A 23,783-nucleotide genomic window follows, 5' to 3' on the forward strand; every position below is an offset into this window, starting at 1 on the left:
GGAGATGGCGCCGAGGCGGCTGTCATGGCAACGTGACGGGTCACGTGGTCGGCTCCCAGGGTGCAGCGGGCGCGCTGGCGTTGGTTGCCATGGTGCCGGGCGGGGCCCGGCGGGATGGCGCTGCCCGTGCCACCTCCCGCGCGCGTGTTGGCCGAGCTGGGCCCGGCGCCGGCGGCCCCGGCCGCGGAGCGCAGCGGCCCGCGGGAGGTGCACGTGAGCGGCAGCGCGGAGCTGAGCGCGGGCCCGGACCGGGCGCGGGTGTGCGTGCGGCTGAGCAGCCGGAAGGCGGCGGCGGCGGCGGCGCGGGGCAGCGTGGCGCGGCGGCTGGCCTACATCGCGCAGAGCGCCCGGCAGCGCGGCGTCCTGGTGAGAGCCCGCCCCTGCCCGCCGCCGGGTCTGCAGCCGGCCTGGGGCGCTTGGGAAACGACACGTTCGGGGGGGAAAGAAAAAAAAAAGCAGTTATTTTCTCACCATAAGTTATTTAGCCGTGGGAAGCCGTTTTGTGGCAGCATAGTCGCTGCCCGCGCGGCTTTGCTCACACTGTAAAAGCTCCGTGATGGTGATTTTTCCCCTGGTGACGCTGCTCATGGCGTGTTTGGATTTTATAAAAGCAGCTCCAGGTGCTGTCCCGCACCTAGGACTCTTGAAACAGAGCAAAAAAAAAAAAAAAAAAAAAAAAAAAAACTTTGATGGAATAAGTGGTCGCTTTTGAAAGCCTTCGCTACTGAAGACTCCAGGAAATTTGTGCCTTTTCAGTGTGTTCGCAGCTGAGCTGGGGTAAAGGGAGATGACCGAGTTTGCTGTTAATGCCAAATTATTCAGTGTACTAAAAATGAAAGAATTGCTGAGGGTTTTGTGGTGCTCCCTGATGCTCCGGTGAAATTCATTATTCATAAACACAGAGTAGTTGGAGAGCAAGCAGTTGTAACTAGCCCCAAACAGTGATGCTTCTCCTTAGTTGTTGCCAGCCCGGAAAGCACATTTGGCACCATCCTGGACAGCTCTCGGGGAGCATCATCTCCCTGCCCAGCGATGGCCAGGAGCATACTGGCATGATAGGAATCCCTGAGAAAGGAAAGGAGAACAAGTTATGGATATTTATTATGCACACGCACATCTCAGATGCTGCATGCATGGGAGGGTAAGTGCTGACTATAACTTACTGTAAAAAAAAAAAAAGCAAGATTTTCTGGTTTCTTATAGAATTGATGGTGATGCTGCCTCTTTCTCTGTATTAGCTGAATAATGCATTTGTTCTGGAGTAAGAGTGATCGTAAGGATGGCACTTAACCCCAGAGTTAGGGAAAGGACATACTGCAGCCGTGGGGCGAGATGTACTGCAGGCCTGGGCAGGGAGAGCGCTGCAGGCTAGGTATGTCAGTGACCCTTCTCCTGTGGGGTTGCTCTAGCACGGCTTGATGTGTGTCTGTCACGCATCCTTGCCCAGAAAAATGGCAACCAGAAGCAGGATGCCTTTAGAACAGCTTGTTCAGTCAAAAACACTTTTGTGGGGGATTATACATTGGCTGCCTTTGGTTTCTATTACACGAATTAATAGGAGCTTAAAGTCTGTTGCGTTTGGGGGAGGAACAGGGGAAGGTGAGTGAACGCAACATGCATTCCTTTTTATTAGCAGAGAAAATAATAAGCTTTGTACCCATCACTGTAGTGAGTTATCAGACCATGAGCTGTTTTCTTTCTACATGCAATTAAATAACTCTTCAAAGTGTGGAGAGATTAGAAAAGATAGCTGCAGATATCTAGCCTACAGTGAATCTGAATAACTGACTTCTGGTTTTGACACAGTGCATTCAACATCATTGCAAATAATGCAGAAAAGGCGTAAACAGAATGCTAAATAAATGAGCATACTTTGGAGTGCTGTAAACACTACTGCAGACTAGAAAAAATAATTGCAAAATGAAGTATGACCCGGACAAATAAATGATTTTATTTAAGTATATGTAGTCAAATTCAGAAAGGTAATGGGAATATGTAAGTGATGGTGTTGTAACCTAGGTGGAGAGAAGACTATTTTTACGCTGTGAGAGCTGAGCGTTCAGTGTGTTATTATAGTTATAATTTCATGGTAATCTTTTGGCTGGGTTCAGAGACGCTACATGTTGGAGAATGGAAATGTTAGTTCTTCCTGATTACTACAGAGACTGAAATGCTGCTTAAATTCTGGGTTTCTCAGTGTTACCAGTGTGTTAGCTCTAGGAAACTCGGAGAAGAACAACAAAAAGTTGTCTTTTTTCAGAGTAGTTCCCAGTGGTATAACTGGTATAATTTTGAGTGCTTTGTTCCATCCCATTTTAAATCATTCTGCTACTGAAGCATTCATTTGCCTTGTAACTTTTCTACTGACTAACAACTCGCACTGCTGGCAATTTCTTCTTAACTGGATTTCCTAACATCACTTCTAGTTAATACCATTCTAAACCACTGTAAAATTAATATCCCTTCATGATGTTCATACAATTCCAGTTGTTGCAAGCTTATCTAAGGCCTCTTTAGAAATCATCTGGCTAATCTATGTATTTATTTTTTAATTAATCCATAGCAGAAAATTTCCTTAGGGTGTTTTTTTATTGCTATCATAGGAGGTCTGGGAGATCAGAGGTGCACAATCTTTGTAGCAGCAGGGGCTTGCATTAGTAGCCTGTCAGAAGCCTGAGGGCTGCACCTAATTTCCATATATATTTACACAGGATTTTAATCAGAAATAGATGCACACAGTACTATATATTTATAGAGTGCTGTAAGTATGTGCAGCACTTCAGAGCACAGAATCTGCTTTGAGGGCTAGAGGGAAAGTAAAATCAAGAGGGATACCAATCTCTTAGCCCAGCTGTTCAAAAGTAACATCTTTTCTCTTTCTCCAGAAGCAAATTGATTTAAATTTATAACTTATAGTTTGTTTCAGCTTGGTGTGGAGATGATACCCATTTTCTTTAACCATTGCAGCTGACAATTGTCATTGGCCACCTTGTTTAAAAGTAACAGTGATATTTGTTGTACTGGGTAAGCGAGGCTCCAGAATCAGGGTGTTATTTAATAAAACACACACATCAGCTCACAAATTGTATCCATGTGGGCTCTGACTTAGAGGTTCTGTATACACAGATATGTTCTTAGATATATATATAGTATCCTCCATATTTGGAACATTTTATTCAAGAGTGACAGTTAAGGATTCACATCCAGACAGTCAATGAGAAAAGGATTTAAAAGTTTTGCTTATCCAGATAGAAAATTTTCTAATTTCAAAATGTTCTTGATTAAGAAGTGTAGAAACCTGCATAAGACATCACCTTTTTTAGGCTACCACTTATTTTAAGAAATATCCCCAAAGTGTTCCTGCATTAGCAGCATACAAATCTGCTTCCTACCTTTGTTAAAACAACCGTTACATATACTTCCATGATTCCTGCAACGGACATTAAGCATCAGAAACTTCATCACTGTAGATATTTGGTTGTCATTCTGTCCATCTAATGCCAAACAGAACGGACAGAGTGCAGGAATGAGTGGCTGGGGCATAGATACCATGCCTAGTTAGAGCATGCGCACAGTGTTTAATTGGTAAAGGTGCTCATGATCTTCAAACTATCCAGAGATATTTTGATGGATGGACTGCTAGGAGATACAAGCATGCATCAGGTCTTATCAAGTATTTCTTTAGCACTAGAAGAAAAACACTGTGTTCAGGTGGAAGAAGCTAACTATCTTTTGGCTGTTTCCTTGTCTTTGTATTATTTTGCATAGAGTAAAATTATATTGGATATATCAATGCAAATGTACAAGTACATTTTAAGAGACATTTCCAAGTGTCTCCAGATTTGTAATCTATAACCACACATAATGGCATAGCCCACATAATACACTACTGTGCATTAGTATACGTTTTCAAATTATAAATGTTTTTTCCTTATTGAGACCAGTCTTGTGTTTTATAAAAAGGACACACAATTTTGTGAACTCAGTAGCCAGGAGTGGAACACACAGTTTTACCTTCAGGTTTTTTTCATACTGTGTTGTCATATAGCTGTCACCTTGAAGCTTTCATTGAATATGTATTTAGGTTTTTTTCCAGTACTCTTTTGGGAAAGAGTAGTCATTCTTTTAAACAGCAGTGGTTTAATTAGGGTGAGCATGAGGGTTCCATGAAAAAGAAAGTGTTCATAAGTAGCGAGGAACGGAGGACTATATAGGACTTTGTCGTGTTGAAATAAAGAAAAAAGGAAGGTGAAGCATAGTTCTGGACTTGATGTTAAAAGGTCAATGGGATATTGACTGACTTTTCATTTTTGTACAGTACCTAACACAGCACAGCTCTGGTCATAACTTTGGGGCTTACAAATGCTCTTATAAATCAAATAAAATGACCTAATTATTTTTCTGCAGTGGTGATAGTTTATTTCACTGGTGGTTTAGAAAATACACTTATAAGCAGAGTATAAATGTGATTCTGTTAAGAATAGTGCATGGGGGGGGCAATTGAGGTATCATATAAAAATAATGTTACATTCATTTAATATTTCTAATGTGATTTTTGTCCCACAGATTTCGCAAATGAAATAAACTATTCCAGAAGTGGATAGTACCTGATACATCAAAAGTGCAGCTTGTCCTAAGGCACTGTGAAAACTATTTTTTCCCCTGTGGTTATTGCAGCTCCTCAGCCAAAATCAAGTACAATATAAACAGTAGACATAAGCAGTAGGGGAGAAGAAAAAAAAAAAAAGGCTTTTTCTTTTGATGTGGTGGAAGCTTTACTTCCAATGTGAAACTGTCATCACCCACCTGTCTTTTCTGCATCCTTGAGAATAGAACCTGCTCCTGAACAGGGACACGTATCTAATGGAAGATGTATCATAAGAGGGCATGTTGTTATAACTTCAGCAACTATTTCTTCCATTTATCTTCACTATCACATACAGCTACTGTCAACTCTGGTGGGATAAAAATTAGCTGTGAGGGAAATCTTTAATAGATGGCACAAAATGATTTTTCACTTTGATTGCAGAGAGATTGCAATAGTGCCTAGAACCACAAGATGGCACTGTCCTTAAATATACAGCAAGCGTGCTTAAAGGCAAAGCCAGAGAAAGCTTTAGCAGAAGAGGACTTTAATTTGTCCAGAAAGAGAACTTCTTCAAAGGGATAATGCAATGGGGACAAGGAAAAACAAATGTGCTTTTCGATATTTATTCTAAAGTTTTATCACATTTTGGTTATTTCTATGAAATATATAAGACTTTTACAAAAAACGCTTTACTGTATGGTTATTTCTGTGAAATATATGAGTTTTAGGGGAGAAAAAGCTTTCCTGTCAATTATATTGGATTCTGTCATAAATAGTAAGATTTTCCTCCATCTCATAAATTAAATGAACTGTTGGCGCTGAGCACTCTTCAATGAAGCATAGCCAGCCATGCTGCTGAAGTACCTCAAACCTATGACTGTAAAAGGGGAAATATAGTTACTGGGGGCTAGCTGGCTCCATGCCTTTACCAGAGAGACTGTCCAAAAATAAGCACTGTATTTGAGCACTGCCAATCAATCATCAAACTGAAATTTCAGAACTCATTTCTTGTAGGCTGCTGCATGGTGATGATTATGGATCTAAACTCCCTACAACGCTTTAGAAGGAAAATAGTCCTAGACAACAGATTATTGTCATTTCTATGAACTTTCTCATGCTGCATGGTAAAGCTGAAAATTTGAATCCTCTACAGGAAATATTCTGAAATCATCTTTTGAAATAGGTCAATACTGAAAGCAAATATTATGTTTCCCTGTACAATAAATTTAGTAAGTAAAGCTTTTTCAGTAATTTGAAAGTCTTAGTATCTGCTTCCCTGGGGTTCCTGGGTATTAGATTCAAATATAAATTTGCAATTAAATTGTAAACTGCACTTTTTGTTTTGCTGCAGTAATTTTTCAATGAACTGTTCATCCAAAGCATTAACCTGAGAGGGAAGCTGGTGAAAGAAATGTGATGGTTAGACCATTAACAAGCCAGTCATATGTTCAGATGCAACCAGAGTTATTCTGTGTCCTAGTTAAATAGTACAGTATCCTATTTGCTAGTCCTCTGTGCATTCATTACATTGAATAATACAGTTGCTATTAATGTGAAAGTATCCATGGTGGAATAACCTCTTTTATGGGTTACCATTATGTTAGAATAAAAATGATTTACTCATTGTTGAAATCACCTACTTGCTGCAAGCTGTTACTCTTGAAATAGCTTAAAATAGGGGGGGCTCTGAAGCACTTTTTCTATACTAACTTTCTGAAAACAATTTAAACTTCTAGTTTTGTGAACCAGGTGAATTGACAGTTACACACGGATACACACAACTTCTAGCTAGCAGTGGCTTTCAAGACCCAAGTCTTTTCCTCTTCAAGTGAATAGCAGCAAAATTGCATTATAGAACTACTGTGTAATTCACTTTAAATAACTTCAAAAGAATCTATCTAGTTTTTAATTGAAGAAACTTGCATAGAAAAATTACACACTTTTGTTGCTAAATTATAAGTGACAAGCCCAAACTGTCCAACTTTTACAGAATATGATGTACATACATTTCTAATGTATGTTGATTTCTGGGTTTTAAAGTTATATTCTTGTACTTTGTTTTAGGAAGAAAATATGACTGTAACAGAGGATTTTAGTAGACTAGAAAACACTTACCAAATGGAAGCAGAGGTAGGTATTCAACCTAGCAGAGAAAAAAAAATGCACCAAGGGCCAGTGGAAATGTGCAGACTGTCTTTCATCATGACTAGAGTAGCTGTTCTCTACAGTAAAGTTAGCATAGTCCACAGAAACTACTGAAAGACTGCCATTGAAAGTGGCATTTAGTTGCAGCCTGCTGTTTTGTGCAGAGTATTTGTTTGCTGCTACTGTAATATAAAAAGAATTATTTTCTTCTCAGATTAATGTGTGTATTTTAAATTTCAGGTGATGCTATAGAAGGGAATATTGTGTTCTAGGACTCTAAGGCTGTCGTTCTACGGCAGTATAAGCAAACATAGGTTAGCGTCTTACCGTTCTGCGCTCTCATTCACCCCTAGCCATTCCTGCCCTCTACTTTTTGCCAGGAGTTGTACTTACATGATCAGGTGGTAGGTTAGTTCAGAAAGCTCTCCAAAAAGTGATTGTTTTTTCCATCATTTCAGCTCCCTGAACTGGAGGCAATGCAAGGCAGAGGACAAGAATGGATGGGGGACAAGAGTGGCAACCCCAGTCTAGATCTGCTTAAGTCACAGTTGAACAGCACCTGGACCTTGGGTCTATTCTACATGGCTCTGCCACCAGCCTGCTGCAAGTAAAGCAGAGCTAATTGTTTCCTAGGTAATTCACTTTGAATTCTCTAGATAAAAAGTGCTGTGCAAAAGCTAAATATGGGAGTAATACCACTTACTTCAGAAGCAGCCCAGGGGAGTGCACTTTTGCACATTCATGAGATAGCAAAAAGTAAATGTTGCTCTAGAAACATTCACTGAGGGAAATGATGTGTTTTCAGTCAATGAATCTTTTCAGTGCATCAAATTTTAATGACTACCCAGTAACTTTACAGATTCTTATGAAGTCAACCTGGAAGTCTGCAATAAAATGATAGCTGTTTTATAGAGCTGCTACTTACAATTCCCTAAAGCAGGGTTCAGCCTCTTTGATTTGTTTGTTCATTTGTTTTAAGGCATATTCTCATCCAAATAACAACAATAAATATCGAAATAATTGAGAATTTGCAGAGGACAATTTGGAGTTAAAAATGAGTCCTCAGCTACTTAAATGATAGGCGGCAGTGTCATGTTCTGAATTATTTTAGCTTTTTAATACAGACAAGTACTGTAAGGAAAGCTGAAATTACCAGGTCTTTTAGATAATCTATTCTTGAAAAATCAATAAAACTGTATCCAATTATTATTTAGACTACAGACAAGCTTAGGCTTACAACTTCAGTCTTAAGTGGTAAGTTAACCAATCTTCTCCCTTTTCCTGCTCTTAATTTTCATACAACAAAGATTGTAACTGGAAAAACTAATTACATGGATCAAGTGTTTGTTTGTAGATGATATGGGCCAGCTGTAATTGCTGCTCAAAAGTTGTATGGTTGCCTAGAACTGGGAGTCAGAACTTGAAAATCTACCCATAGGACTGCTACTTTGGTTGCCTTGTACATGTAAGTAGCAGTATGGTAGCTCTTTATGCAGAGATTTGTTTCTCCGTTCCTCCCCCTTTATTTAAGTGCTAGTTTCATTAGTACAGCTTCATAAACCAATTAAGTTCTGTTGACGAGTGCATCTGACTGCTTTAGCAATATAAATTAATTTAAAATTAACTTAAACTGGCTTCTATAGCAGTGAGTTTGCTATTATATTTGTCATACATCAAATCTCAAAAGCCATGTTATATTCTATGAACCCTTTTTAGCGTTTTTCTACTTTAAGAGTTTTCAGAAGACTAAAGAAATTATCAGATAAATAGCTATTTTAAGATATAAATAAGTATTAAGGATATACTTTCAATTCTAGGGAGGTAAATTTCCATATATATTATAACAAAGGAAAATGTGCGGAAGAATGAAGCTTTGTATGAAAACACAAATCTAAAATATCTTAATTATAATAGTACATTTATTGCATCATATCTCATGGGATAAAGATTAGGTTGTTTTGTGCATTTTGTAATATACTTGACTTTTTAAAAAACACAGCTTCTTGTCCTTTTACAGCCTGACCCAAACATTTTAACATGCCCACAATGCTTTCTCTAACCATCACATTATTTTGTTCACATTTTATAACCTTTATTCAATCATAATTTTATTGAAGAAATTGAAACACTGCTTCGTATTTTAATGCTCAGGTATCCTCGCTGAATTTAAGTAGAATTTATTGGATCTAGCTCTAAATAATCTAAGTGAAAACTATGATTTAAAAAAAATCACAGCTGTCACTCAGTTGTTTTCTGCCCTGAGGGTACCTGACTACATGCTTGTTTTCTGAAAATAAAGTTCTTAAGTGCCCAGAACTGGCCCAGTCTAAGCAGCTTATCTCTTGCTTAGAAGACCCACGATTCTTTTGTTTGATGATTCTTTTGTTTGATGGTTCTTTGATCTCCTTGAGGGAACTAATCCTGTAAATGCTGACAACAATCTGAAAGACACTATGATGGACCTCACAGTGAGACTGCGCTTTCTGCTTTCCACAAAATACAATTAATTATGACAACTTTCTCGCAAAATACAGCATAAAAGATTATGTGCTTTTTATAGTTTTGGGAAGAGCTCTCACTGAAGAAAAATCTAGGTTCAGTTTCATCTTCAGTCTTAGTTCAAATTCATATTACACCTTCCAGAAAGTGCTCCAACTACCATGTTACAGGTAAAGGGTGTATAACTCAGACGAGGCAGACTTGGTGGAGTTCCTGCACAACAGACTTGTTGCTCTGTCCTTGTAGCGGATGGAAGTGAAGATACTGAGCCAGTGCAAGGATTATACCCAGGATGAGGGGAAATGCACTACACTGAGACAAGCTACCAAGAGTAATGAGATTTGTGCATTAGTTACTTTATAATTGTCAGTATCCATATTTACCTTCTCCTGTATGTGAAGTAGTTCTCTCCTCTCTTACTGAGGGGTAAACTTCCTTGGATTATATCTCTTATCACAAGGTGGCACACGGGAAGTAACTGTAGAGCAGCTGACATGCAGTAACTTGGATTTTCGTGCTAGATACCTTAACTGGGATAGCTTGCTTCATGGACTGCACAGAGAACATGTCCTGTACCTCACATGAGTTTGCAATGGAATTTTCTTTGCCACGGCTTGCTTTCTTTCCTGTGGAAGCTGTATTAGTGTGCAAAAAGAAATGGGATAAGAGAGAGAAGGAGCCTGACTTGGTGGTGGTGAGAGCACTCTACTGGGAGGTGAAGAAAAGGATTTGGTCCTCCTAAAGAGGAGTTTGGGACCTGGGATTTCTGCTACCTGAATGCTCTGACAGCTGGGCATCATTGGTTCACTGCTGACTACTGTGCTCTGCCACAGAGAAAGGCTTGTTCCTGGCTTGAAAGTCAGGTGGCAGGTTTTTCCCTTCAGGGAAGGCTGTAGGGCTCTGGATCCTGGGCTCATAGTGATGACTGTTTGTAGCACTTGTAAGAGCACCTAAATTCTGGAGAGGAATAAGATTCCTGAATCTTTTGTATTTAGTGCTTTTTATTGCCAAAGCCATAGACAGCTAAATGTTTAAATTGTTTTTAATCTGAGTCTGAAGTGCCCAGTTCTCTATAGGCACTGGAGCGAGTCTGTTCACCCAACACAGGGTTTTGAGCCCACTACAGGGACCAGGCTAGGGTTAGCTTAGTCTGACAGTTTAGGTTTCTTGAACGTAATGCTTGGAAATAAAATGTAATTTTCCTTCCTGCACAATGTTTTACACATCATTTTGCTTGGGCTTCTACATAATTAACATCTAGTAATCTAAGGCTAACTATAAAAGGCAGGAATTGGGATGCATCTGGTCATGTGTCCCAAAGAGCACGTGTTCATTCTTCAAATTGTTTACATACCAAGAATACCGTACTTCCTCACAAAAGAGCATCTTCTCAATCCACAATTTTAAACCATTTTATAAACATCTTTCTGCTGCAAAACCAATGGTAGACTCATTATAAAAATGTTCTAGCCAACTAAATGTTACAGTTATATTCAGGACTCTAGTATATTTAGTTTGTACATACACTGTCTTTGCAGTGATTTAATTAAAAGTGCATCATAGCAGAAAGTAAAAAAGAATGACTTGTCTAATCTCTGTGTTCACTCACAGGTCTGTATTATATTCAGTGATTTTGGAAAAATGCAGAATGTTTGCAATCTACTCATTGAAAAGCTAGGGACCTCTGTTACTATTAGTCCACCTCATTTCTACCACACACCAGAAGCTGTAGACACCCTTCGGTAAGTTGTTTCTCAGTCCACAAATTTTACAACCTCAGGTAACAATATGAATACGTCATGTATACTGATTATAATGGGGACAAGCAGTTTCCCTGATGCCTATTAAAATTTATATTTAAGTATTTCAGCATTTTTTCTAAATATAACTTTATAAATTAAGGTTGTTCAGCCTAGAAAGATACAGTTTGTTCCTTCTACAGTGCCCCTGTGCAAAAGCAGAATGTAATAAAAAAATGTTTTCCCACTGATTTCAATTGGCTGTGTTATCAACTGTTAACATTAGCTAGGTCAACATATTTTGGCTTTCATTACATCAGCACCTATTAGTTTTAATTTGGATTTATGCATGAATGTGTCACCAGATGTTGATAATTCTAAGTACTCTTGCTAATTTCCATTAGTCTTAGCTGCTGACAAGCTCTGAAACAAACGATTCACAGTCCTTGCTTAGCATCAAAACATGCTACTTTGAGGCCCAGGGGCCTAGATATTTCCACGGTTAATTATTCAAACTCCTGTTTCTTCTATTGGGATTGTGGGAAGTGGCAGAGGGGACCTTATCTTAGACTGGGTTTTGCCTTTTATAAAGAATCAGGCCTGTTCCCAGGAAGGGAACAGCTAGCTGCTGCTAACAACTCCGGAGGTGTCAGAAGTGTATCTCAAAGGTTTGTGCAGGAGCCTCGCTGGAAATCAGGCCAGTGAGGTTAAACAGGTCCTGGCATGCCTTACAGCTGGGCCACCCAAAGGCCTAGGGCAAAGGCTGAACTCATGCTCTGCACCACACACCTGAAGTGCCTGCAGCATATACGTGTTTGAAATGCTTCATCATAGTTGATAAGGATGCTGACATTTTCTCTTTGCTGAGTTCCCCCTCAGATTTCTAAACTGCCACTCGGAAGCTGGGGGAGGATAATGTGCCTTGCATCTTACCTAGTTATGAAGACGGAGGCACTGAAAAAGTTATTTGGCAGGAAAACTTTGTACAACAGTTGGCCCTGCTTGTTATATTGCTGCTTTTCTACCTCTCAGCCGTGAAGTATGTGTTGCTGCTGTTGGAAACACACGGCGAAAAGCTCAAGAAGTCTGTCGATTGTTTGGCCAGTCATTGGGAAAACCCTTCCTAATAAGAGAAGAAGAAACAAAAGAATGGGGAGGCCACATAGACAGTCATCTATCTAACACCTCAGATTCATTGACGATGCAGGAAAGAATCCAGAATGCAACTGTTTATGCGTCTTGTAGAGTATTTGCTGTGTTTGAGATAAAGGGAAAAGAAAACAGAAGAAACAAGTTGCTCTAGAAACATTCTTGTCACTGAAACCTCGGATTAAACATCCAAATGCCTTCATTTTTCAAGCATGTACTTTTCATGGAACAGTTTTTAGAAAGAAAATTCTCAAATACTAGACACTTGTATATTTAGTAGAAGTTTTCAAAGTGGATTCCACTGGCACTGTATATACATTTTGGTTTTTTAATTCATACACTTTTCATGCTTTCTTCCTGCTTTCTTTTTTTACTTCACTCTTATGGTAGGAAGAATATTAAGAATGCAGTTTGTGAGCCAAAGTAGGTTGCTTCTAACATGTCTATCCAAGTGCAAGAAATTACATTTAATACAGTTCTGTGTCACTCACAACTCTTCCTTTGCGTGAATCATTTTAAAGTATCACGATACATGCTTTGTAAAAAGAGAGTGGTCAAATTATTGCAGGATTTACTTACTGCAGCTCTCCCCAGAACTATTTGAGTTCCATTTGGCCTTTATTTAGCTCTCTGCCCTTAAATCAAGGTTACTGTTAGTTCTGGAAGCTCATTATTTAACCATTTAACTTAATTCCATCCCCCTGGCAAAAGGCCAAGGTATTTGAAATTCAAAACCTTAGGTACTGCTGCCTGAAGTTTGGCTATATTTAAAACCTTCCTCCCAAGTTAGGAAACTAAACCCAGGCCTGAGTTCATGGTACACTGAATATGCAGTGCATTCATTTCTGCTGAAACAAACTGTCCAACATAAGACATGCTTAATAATTTCAGTTTTATTTCTTCATAAGAAATAATTTACATCAATTTTATCCTGCTGTCCATTTGCTCCAGTTTAAAAAGGAAGTGTGTTGTGCACATATACATCACATATAAAACACTTAAATACTTCAGTCATGAGGATAGATTTTTTTCAACCATGGCTGCATAACGTATTTTGATCCATCATAGCCACTGAAATAGGCTTTCATATCAGGGTGATGTACCTGAGAAAATAATTTTTCCAAGGTGAACAGGCATCAGAACTAGCAATATATACAAATTGATACTTTAATGATTATTTTAAGTTATTAACTTATTATGGTTAACTCCTGTTTGGTGTTAAATACAGGATGTACTTAAAGACACTTTTAGCAGGATTTTTGACACACCTTAGCCATTGTTCTGATGGCATAAATGAGGTTTTCTCAAACTGCTGAACTACTCTACAAATCTTGAACATATCTCATGAAGTAACAAGTAAGTGCTAGATCTAAACAGGAGCTGATGTATTTAAATCGGCACTATTTCTTAGTGAAGTACTTCCCACTCATTTGTTGCTGGTACAGCTGTTTGCTATTATTCAGCTGGATCAGTTATCTAGTCCCATTAGGCAGCAGGAACAATAAAGCAGCAGTTAGTGAAGTGATGGCCATAGGTAGCACAATATCCAGCTTTAAGATGCAAAGCCACAGAAGGGAATCCACATTACATGCTGTGTCATGATCCAAAAAGCTTACAATGAGTTGTTTAGAACTGTCCATTAGGAAATGGTGAGAATGAATTTAAGCTTTTTCTCTTCCCTTCAGTCCCAAAACCCTTTAGGAAAGTACACTGTCAATTAGACCGTAGGAGAGGAGGAATGAGGGCATTCTGCAGACCTTCTTTTGAACTTAAGGTATAGGCGTGACTAACAAAGTTTGTAATTAATCTCACTCAATTAAACAACTTTCAAAGGTCTGATTTCACAAGCTTGTTACTATCGCTTCCCCTAATACTCTGTGTGGAGAATAAGCCACTCCTGTAGCTGAATAAAGCAATCTGACATCTTAAAGGCTAGTTTTCACATAAGGTAAATGTTTAAGGTGAGGTATCTGTTTCTCCCCATGGACTATAAAGGTAACTGAAGGTGACCAACTGACATAATGAAAGGTGTGTGGTTTTTTGACGTGTACATAAGAACAGTCAAAACCCAGTTCTAAATACATATGACGCTCATCTGAGATGGCATTGTTCCCATTGCCGAGTTCAGGCACGTTAGTACATTTTATAGTACAGTCTTTGGCTAAAACGGAGGCACAGTTTCATCAGAAAGCTTGGAGAATCTTCAGGCCAGCCTAACTTACACCATTTGATTGGGGCTTTACATACGTGTATTTTACTATACCTGTTAGGTGAATGGCTTAACTACTTGATGTTATTTTGAATATGGATACTGCCACTATCCAATTTAAAAGAAGAAGATTCCACTATAGTGCTGGTTCCCTTGCAAAAATGCCACCTGTATGCAGCATGGATGCTTGAAGGCTGTCTTCTGGATCAGACTCCTCTCAGGACTTAAACATATCTCTAACTAGTTTAAGAATTAGGTGCATCTTGTGTGAGCTAGACATGAAAAGCTACTGAGATCATGATACACAAGACAGAATTTTAGGCTCCCACAGAGCTTTGCAGTCAAGCAGAGAGATATTATTCAGTCTGGGCAGCATCTGAGCCAGAGCTCTTTGAAATGCAGTTTTTTTCAAAGGGGAACTGCAAAACCAGTATACTTTGCTAGATCTGTAGGAAGAGATTAAATGGCTTGTTCAAGTCTGATGGGTCAGTGAGATTCCGAAACAAAGTCCATGTCTGCAACATCCTGTTCACAATAGAAATCAAGTTGCTAAAATCTGATGAGCAAAAAAACCTAGAGTTTGATACTTGGAAGTAGGCAGCACTTGGCTTTAGTCATTTATCACCGGAAAATATGTATTTGAAAGTACAACAATAATTTGCATATCTGCTTTTGTTGCTGGTTTTCACTACCTTTGTTAAATGCATAGCTAACATCTATGAAGTCAAAGGTCAGCCAACTTTTAAGCATACAGGATAACAAACAAGTTGCAGTTAAATAAAAAATAAATACTACCTCTAATCCCATAATAATTGTTATCTCCTCCTCAGGAATGTAAGCTGTAGATTTGCCAAATCCATTTGCTTTGTTAATTAGAATTCGATAGTGAGGAGTATCTTTTAGATCCTGTAAAAATACAAGAAAAATAAATAACCTCAAGGGGAGAACATGACTAAAGATTACATTATATAAGTTAACTTTCAGTAGATTTACAAATACTAAAAAACCCTCAATATATACATAGGACAAATTAAATTTATGATCTTATCAAGATCAGTTTGGAAAATTAAATATAAAACAATCAGACCTGTAATCTGTGAAGTTCTACTAGGCATATCTGAAATACTCTTTAAAGAAGCAATATTCCAAGTAATCTTTTCTCCAGTAAATCTTACAAGAAACATGACTTAGAATATCCCTGCTTTCTGTAAGTAGTCCCCATAACAATTTATTAGTCATCCTTCTTCCTTCACCTTCACAAGTTTTTACAGAAAGGGACTGAAAAAGGGGCGAATCTAGAGCATAATACCACCTCTGACAATGTTGGTCCCAACCCTGGGCATAACTTAGGGAACTCCAGCCACGAAGGAGAAATGTGGCTTACTATTATTTATTTTTATATTCTTATAGTGCCTAAAAACCCCAGTCATAGACCAGGGTCCCAGCGTGACTAGTCGTAAATGTTCCTGCCCCTAACAACGCATAATCTAAACACACACACAAAAAGTGATGGATGAATATAGGCAGATAAATGGTGAGCCAATGAAGCAGTTAGGCAGTACTGGTCAATGTGAAAGGCAGTGACCTCTGCACAACAATGTATTAATGAACTAGAAGTCAAAGAAAGGCAGTGATGCTGTAAGGTGGTGGAGCTGAAAGCATGGATAATGTCTGGAGAGGATTTGCAAGGATCAAGCTCAGTAGTTGACTCTTATGGTCAAAAGCAATTTTGTGTAGCTGATGCATGTAATATGATGATGCAAAAGCTAGTTTAAAAAAAAGAAAGAGGGAACCACATCACTGTTGAAATTAAAATCATAAAGACGAACACAAAGTCATTGGGAGAACAGAACTAAATAAGATACATACAAAGAATCAGCATGCCTGATGGGAAATATCTGGGTGTTCAGTAGATGCAGTAATATAGAGAGAGAAGAAAAAAAGCACTGATGCAGATATTTTAGAAGTCAAGGATGAGTGCCAGGTGGATAAAATTACAACAGGGAAGGGACAGAAGACACAACATAGGACTGAATGTCTGCTCCCAGCTGAACACCAGTTCTCTTCTACAGGCAGTTTCTTTCTTTTTCTCATTTTCAGTCCCCTTTGGCCTCCCTGCCACTTTTGCAACATGTAAGCAGCCAACCCACAGAGTAAGCAGCACTGTCAACATAGATTTAGGATCTTATTTTAAAATAGATCTCATTTTAGAATAGACCAAGGACTTAGGCTAGACAATTTCAAAAGCTTCAAGAATTCTAACAAAAACATGTTGTTAGAACCCCCAAAACATACCTTTTAAACTGAAACTGATTAAACACTAGAGCTTACTTGCATTTCTTAGGTGCAATGAAGATACTACTACTTACATCTACACATCCGATAAAGGATTTAAATGCTTCTCAACTTTAATAACGTACCACAAGAAACTAGTTCAAACATCATAGGTTGACACTGCTGCTTTAAAGGCAATGCTGCATGTTAAAAGTGAGTAATTTTAATTCAAGAGACTGCCAGTACATCCCTGACCAGTGAAGCTTAACCAATGAGTGCTGCAACAAGGCTCTACTGTGATGACAGAGCAGAACAAGCAGAAGTATCCCTCAGCTACACAGGTGATATGGGACTCAAACTATTTTCCATTAGGTTAGCAGAAAGACTGTCTGTAATGGCGTTTCCAAGATATTTTTTTTTTAAACCTGAGTTATTCTGTGTATGTATTAATAAAGCAAGAATTTAAAACATTCAAACCTGTTTTGCTGGAGGATATTTGTGTTGTAGCCATTCTTCTGGAGCTTTAGCTTTTACATCCCATCCAACAATGACTCCTGAATAGCCAAACCTTTTGTGAACTATTACCTGTCCCACACTGAACTGAATATATTCAGGCTTTGGACTGCGAATGTAAGTTGATTCTAGTTTAAGAAAGAAAGAGACTTAGCAAGGAAGTGTGTTTCATCTAGTATACTGAACATTTAAGCAGATGTTCATCTGACTTCCAGTGCAACAGACTGGCAGTTATATTACTTAATGAAGTAAGCAAGGAAAGAGATACTGTCTTCCCCATGCCTCCCCCCCCAAATGTTATTACAGTACTTGACAAAGTAGCATCCACTAAGGAAGGTATTTTTGTGTTTGTACACTTTTGAGACTACGCATAGGTCTTAACAGAGTTTTGGAAAGCATAAACACAAGTATGCATTGACAATTATTTTTACCTTAAGCCTTGTATACAGTATTTTACAAGGCTACACGTAGTGCAACTAGTCCTAACTTAGTTTTTTTCAGTTTGTGTCACAGAATTTCTTCTAGTCAGTCTGCCACAGGGTTTTTTTTTTTTTGAAAGGGAACCGCACTAAGTCGAGATCAAAAGGCTGATCAACTGCTTATTTATCCTGTTATGAAGCTGATTAAATCAGTTCACTTGAATAAAATGAAAAGTATACCACTGTTTTTTCATATGTCAGTTCAAAACAGGCACACTCAGATCTGTTCAGTAAAATGTCCAGGATGGTATACCATATTGATACTGTTATACAATACAGAATGAAAAGGCCCCAGATTCTACATTTTTTGTTTTGCTTACAATTAACAACATTTGGAGAGAAGGTCTTTCCCCCCCCCCCATCGGTTACAAGGTAAGTGCAGACATACACCTTAGAATAAAATATCACAAGCGAAATCCAAGAAAGACTCCAGTACCTGCAAAATAAGAATTGGTTGTTTCTTCATTTTCTCCGCTTTTAATTTTCTTTTCTCCATAGTACCAATTCCTAAAATGTAAAATTAATTAACCAATGTTCAAACAAGTTCTTTAGAAACTCAGTATTAGGATAACCAGTCTTCTGATTATTTTAAGTAAAGCAATACTGCAAAACATTTGATACGAAATTCATTACAATTTGAAACCCAAACAGAATGACAGCTTTACAGGAACAGCACTTTTAGGGGATATACAAGAAAAAGGAATTTTTTTTTAATCTTGGTTTAGCTCAAGTCTGTAGGCATGCTTAAGGTTGACAAATACCTTTTAACAGGATCAAAAATGGAAAAATGTCCTGACTTGTCTGGCTGCATTGTTGAAAATAGCAGCTAATATGGAAGGTTTGGAAGGTCACAAATGTCACCATATTTTTAGCATAATCAATTCTTTATAGTATTATAAGATATTTAGAAGACACAAGCACCTCCTACTGTAGACAGATCATCAAAGGATTGGTCCTTGGAAGCTCTATCTTTAGATATCCCTGGAGCTTTCTGCAAAGTTAGAGGAAGCAAGGTAAGGGGGAACCTGAAGAATCCACAGAAACTGTGCTTTCCTATAAAAAAAATGGAGACTCTTCCTTTTATATATCACTGCTCTGGGCTTCTCTGGGGGCAAAATTTAAGTCTGAATTTTCCACAGTTCAGAGGTCACATCTCACAACACTTAACCTCCTCAAATAAGTACAAGCAAGTCTCCTTAAATTAAAGCGGTGTCTATGATACAGTGAGCTGGTCTAGAAACAGTAAGACTGTATCGTGAATGTCCAAGTTTTCCCTTTTATCTAAATCCATCTTTGTTTTCTAATTCACTTCCAAGTTTTCCAGGACTATCATATAGAGCATAAGATGTTCATCCCATGTTATAGAATCTCATCCTACAAACACATATCTGCTTAAAATCATTAATGTGTTAATCCTACTGACTTCACAATCAGACAAATTTGAAGTAGAGGATAACACATACATAATTACTGCTATGATTTATGTTTAGTTTTCCATGGAGTCCAAGATGCGTATTTGTGCAGAATATAGGAAAAAGGTAGAAAATCCCAAGTCAGTCTCAACAGGAGAATATGAGACATTTCCCCTTTGTTACTTACATCATCCCTAAAGCATACCTTTCTGTTAAAAAGAGACCAATTTTGAAAGTTAGACTTAAGTGTAGACAGTAAATATGTAACATCCTACCTTGTCTTTGATAGCCAGAGCTTTAAATGGTCTGTCCATGCATCCAGGCTCAAATAAGATTTTGTAAAGCTGCTCCACCAGACAATTATCCTTTAGTAGTAAAAATGACCATCGCATTATGTTAAAACCCCAAATACTGTTTTTATATATATATGTATATATATTTTTATATATATATAGTTAAACTTTAAGGTTTTGCTTCTGTTGCAAAAAGAAAAATCTAAGTAAGAAAAATGACCAGGAAAAAGGTCTCCAAGAATAATATCTAGATTGCAAATGGATGTCCTTTCAATCATTACTTGTACCAGTAAGCCATATCTAATTTTGGAAAATGCCTTTTTTCATGACTAGGCTGTTTTCTGTCTCTACTTAGACCATAGGAATTGCTAAACAGCATCAGAACAGTATTCATTCTGTTGTTTAAACTGTTATTTGAGAATAACAAGCATGAGGCATTTCAAAATGTAATCACAAGACTATTAAAAAGTAGCCCATTTATCCAAAAAGCTTCTCCATAAATCTAAACGGCTAGTAGTTCAGTCATGCCATGAAACCTGAAAGTGATTTAACTCTGGGTTCTCACTCACAAAGTGAGACTTTTTTTTTAATCAGTCTAATCTTTTGCTTACATTATTTGTTGCATTTGAATGCTACAGATTAATCACACAACCAATATACTAAACTGTGTTATGAAAACTGTAAATCATACAAATCTCTCTTTGCATGGTTCATCTTCAAGTTATCAACATTTGCCCATGGTTATCACAACTAAATATTTGAATCTGACATAGCATTCTCCTCTTTATACTGGAGACAGATGGGTGTGATCCTGTCTAAATAACTTCTTAATTAGTAAACAAGATGGCACTATTTACTTAATTCTATCATTATGACTGCCTTAAGCAATTTACTATGAAAGAATTTTTGTTGCTTAAGACTCTGCGCTGACTCATACTATGCTAGAAAATATATTTCAATAGTAAGTGTCCAAAGGCGGTGGAAAGTTAGAAATAGTCTTATTCGTCAAACATTTCTCAACTTTTAAAGAGATTAAATCCATAGCAACATACATTGGACTTTCCAAAAACAGAATGAGATTAAGATACAGTCATGCAGTCATGCAGATTATACAGAGATTTTTATATGAAGAAAACAATGGCTGTTATTCAAATGCTGACGGGCATCTTTAAAAAAACTAAATCTGCTCACATTAAGCCACAAAAATGTCTGAGGTATGATGTGAATGTTGTTTTTTAGTAGGAATGGCTGCATCTCCCACCCACACTCCAACTTTCCAGGCCAAAGTGTCATTTGGGATAAGAAAGAGAACTCTTTTCTAAATAAATACAGTAGGGTAGGAGAGGCTTGCAACCTTTCTGTTATTTGGATGCGCTGAGCAGAGTCTGTTCCATACCACTGGGATATGAAATACTGCGCAGGAAGTGCAGACAGCAGCACGCAGATCTGCAGAAGTGCAGCTGCACTGATGTGAGGCATTCCGACAGGAAGTTTCTTCAAAGACACCTCCCTGCTCTCTATCTGAAAAGAGGCAAAAAGAGAGAAAGGGGGGAGAAGGTACCAATAGGCTTCGCTAACTGTATAGTGCTTAAAAGTTTTCTTCAGATTGTTTTATCGGTTCACAAGATAATGCACAAAACATACATATGCATTTCAGTTACATCCAGAGCATATCCAAATTAGATCTAACTGCATTAGAATTTGAGGCATTTATAAAAAGTAATTGCAGGCTATCTAAAGTAGACAGCATCACAAGACAATGAAAACAAAAACCAAGTTAAGTTATATAGAAATCTCTTTCAGCTGGAAATCGACAGAAGAAAAAAATATGACCGGAAGTTGTATCATTGCCTGATTTGCAATAAAAAGCTGCTCTCTCTGAACAAAATTCATTGTGCTTCATTATCAAATAATTAAGTGCATTGAACATATTTGACATATCAGCTTGATGGCCTCAGAGGAAATCTAGTTAGACACAGTGATTGTTATATATATATAGCAGAAGTAAGGGATGTTTTTCCATTCAGAATGAAAATGCGTATAGCGTTATGCCAAGACAATAATAACGTGTCATACTCACATCACTATACTAGACAAGGATTTGACATCATTTATTCCATAGGCACCTGCATACTTTATCAATGCATTACAATATTAATAATGATGCCCCCCATTAAATTAAGATTCATCTTCAGATGAAGAGTGCATTTACTGTCTTTTCACACCTATGAGAATTTTTCAAATTAAAACTAGGACTTGCTGAAATTACAGATGTATATCTTTTACACAAGCATTCTCAGACTGTTTAGGTTTACTGCAACCTTCAAAAAGTTATCTATATAGTATGCGTTCTCCTTTCTGACTCATTAATTTCCAGTAGTGGCTCTTAAAATTACTACTACGTACTTTTCTAGCAGAGGACTCAGCTTGCAAGCACATGCCAACTGCTTCAGTTGCTTCCACTCTAGTTTTTTTTTGCTATCCTAGTTTACCCCATTTTTAAAAAATAATTTAGGTTACTGTAATAGAGAAGGGGCGTATGCGCATGAGAAGTTAGATTTATAAAAACTGCCTAGCAAAGGTAGTTGGAATCACAAAAATGGTGCTGAAGGATGCCTGAAGGATACTGTAAGGAGCTCAGAAACACCTGTGTGCACGAGGAGCAGTTAGCAGAAGTCAGGCTTTTCAGTTCTGCATTGCCCCCTTTAGAACCAACGGCAAAGCAGGAAGGTCTCCCGACATTAGACATTAACCGTGTTCGTACGCCCTCAGCACGTGTTCGCTAACGTGCACCAAGCCGGGAGGAGGGCGGCGAGGCAGAGCCGCAGGCCGGGTCGGTGGGGTGGCCAAGCGCCGAAAGCCCAGCAGCCGCGCAGCGCCGCGGAGGACCGCGCCGCTCGCAGATTATAGGACTTTCATCGCCGCGGGTCCTTCTCGCATTTCTAAAAGCAGCTTTTTACACTCAGCTGGAGCCACCAGACAAGAAAGGATGTGGTAACATATGAAGAGAGAGTCTGAAACAAAGGCGCAGTCCTCCAGAATCAAAATACTTCCGTGCATATTCCCGAAATAGCTGAAAAAACTGTCAGACAGGAATTAGCCCCTGCACCCCCGCCGCCCGCGGTGCGCACGGATCCCGCCGGGAGCCTACCGCGCGTCCCAGGAGCCACCGTCCTCGTACGCCAGCAGCGCCCGCCGCCGCCCGGGGCACCTTCCCGGGCACCGCCGGCTGCTGCTCCGGCACACGGACGGCAAGGGGGAAGCCGCGGCGGTGCTCGCCGCCTTTGGGCGACACCCCTGCTGAAGGGGGAAGGAAAAAAAAAGAAAAGAATCAATCGGTGTCGTCGTCGTCACCCGCGGCGAGACAGCGCTCACCCGCCCCCCCGGCGCCGAGCCTCGCAGGTGGAGGCAGGCGGCGGCGCCGCGCCCCGGGAGGGGAGGCGGGCGGAGCGTTCCTCGCGCCGGGGGCGCCTCGCGGCAGGTGGCGACCGTCGGCGACCGTTTGGGGGGGAGGGGGGGGCGGGCCGCGGACATTTTGTAGCGCTGAGGGAAGGGCGGGAAGCGCCCGGCTGGCGAGCGTGCGTGCGTGACGAGAGGGGCCGCGGCCGCCCCTCAGGTAACCCCGCTCCCCGCCGCCGCTGCGGGGTCGCTACAGAAACAGAGATGTACTGTTTCTCACGCATCCAGGCTGATGTTATATATCCTGCCTTGCAGAGTGGCAGGTTCGCTGGGGCCTTGGTCTTCAAGTACTTTTGTGCAGGGTTTTACATCTAAATTTATATTCTGCTGATCTTGAGGGGGAAAAGAAAAGAAAAGAAAAGAAAAGAGAAGAGAAGAGAAGAGAAAAGAAAGAGAAGATGCTCTTAGAACATACCACTCTGTGCGTTGCAGAAGAGGCCAGTCCAACCTGCTTCTGATTATTGGTGTAGTTCTGCCTGGTGCTTAACAGCCAAATTTTAAAATGATATGTACAAAATGATCTTAGTTTGAAAGGTCCTTTTTTCTTTTTTGTTTCTTTGTTTGTTTTAGCTCCCTAGCATATAAAAAGGGGCTGAAGTCTTTCATTTGGGTGTGTTGCTCATTATGCTTTACACATTATCCTGCTTTACTAAAGGGGTGGGTAAAGCAGTTGAATCTTACATAAAATAATCATTAGTGAGTGGAATTTAGTGGATTTCAACAAATCAAATTAATACAGAGATGTGGATGCTCTAACTAAAGTTCTGCTCTTATTTCAATTTTTCATATTTAGGGGTTTATCTCCTTTTTGATAGAAAAGTACTCGTTCTCCTGTCACTCGAAAAATCTCCCAGGGTAGATCAGATCTCAATTTCGAGTTCTAAAAAAGCAACAAAACCTCAGTAGACTTTCCACACTTACCACTTTTAAGGACCTTCTAAAGAAAAAGGAGAAAAACTTTTTTCTTTATTTTGTAGATTAACTTTAAATAAGTGATATTTGTTACTCCCTTGTGCATTCAAGC

The 23,783-nt window shown here is 39.1% G+C and overlaps 2 protein-coding genes across 6 annotated transcripts; one reads left to right on the plus strand and one right to left on the minus strand.

The window, feature by feature from the left end:
- Positions 1–40: 40 nt before the first annotated feature.
- On the plus strand, positions 41–17,079 carry IRAK1BP1 (interleukin 1 receptor associated kinase 1 binding protein 1). The gene is made up of 4 exons (XM_026121076.2): positions 41–366; positions 6,653–6,718; positions 10,844–10,974; positions 12,004–17,079. The coding sequence occupies exons 1-4, from the start codon at positions 115–117 to the stop codon at positions 12,272–12,274; spliced, it is 720 nt and encodes a 239-aa protein (XP_025976861.2). The 5' UTR covers positions 41–114; the 3' UTR covers positions 12,275–17,079.
- LOC112995855 (uncharacterized) lies at positions 8,635–22,759 on the minus strand. 5 transcript variants are annotated; one of them, XR_010388245.1, is made up of 8 exons: positions 21,707–22,436; positions 20,655–20,821; positions 19,283–19,372; positions 18,032–18,102; positions 17,081–17,244; positions 15,125–15,235; positions 11,905–12,094; positions 8,635–9,867 (listed from the first exon to the last, which is right to left on the minus strand). XR_010388245.1 is itself a non-coding variant. In XM_026121075.2 (7 exons), the coding sequence occupies exons 1-7, from the start codon at positions 21,737–21,739 to the stop codon at positions 12,077–12,079; spliced, it is 654 nt and encodes a 217-aa protein (XP_025976860.1). In that variant the 5' UTR covers positions 21,740–22,436; the 3' UTR covers positions 8,635–12,076. The 5 variants fall into 5 exon arrangements, 4 of the variants coding, with proteins under 4 accessions (XP_025976860.1, XP_064364762.1, XP_064364761.1 ...); XM_026121075.2 differs by having other exon boundaries at positions 8,635–12,094; XM_064508692.1 differs by lacking the exons at positions 8,635–9,867; positions 11,905–12,094; positions 21,707–22,436 and adding exons at positions 12,996–13,223; positions 22,452–22,759 and having other exon boundaries at positions 20,655–20,817.
- Between the last annotated feature and the right edge of the window lie 1,024 nt (positions 22,760–23,783).

The sequence above is a fragment of the Dromaius novaehollandiae genome, chromosome 3 (assembly GCF_036370855.1).
Source record: "Dromaius novaehollandiae isolate bDroNov1 chromosome 3, bDroNov1.hap1, whole genome shotgun sequence".
NCBI classification, from domain to species: domain Eukaryota; kingdom Metazoa; phylum Chordata; class Aves; order Casuariiformes; family Dromaiidae; genus Dromaius; species Dromaius novaehollandiae.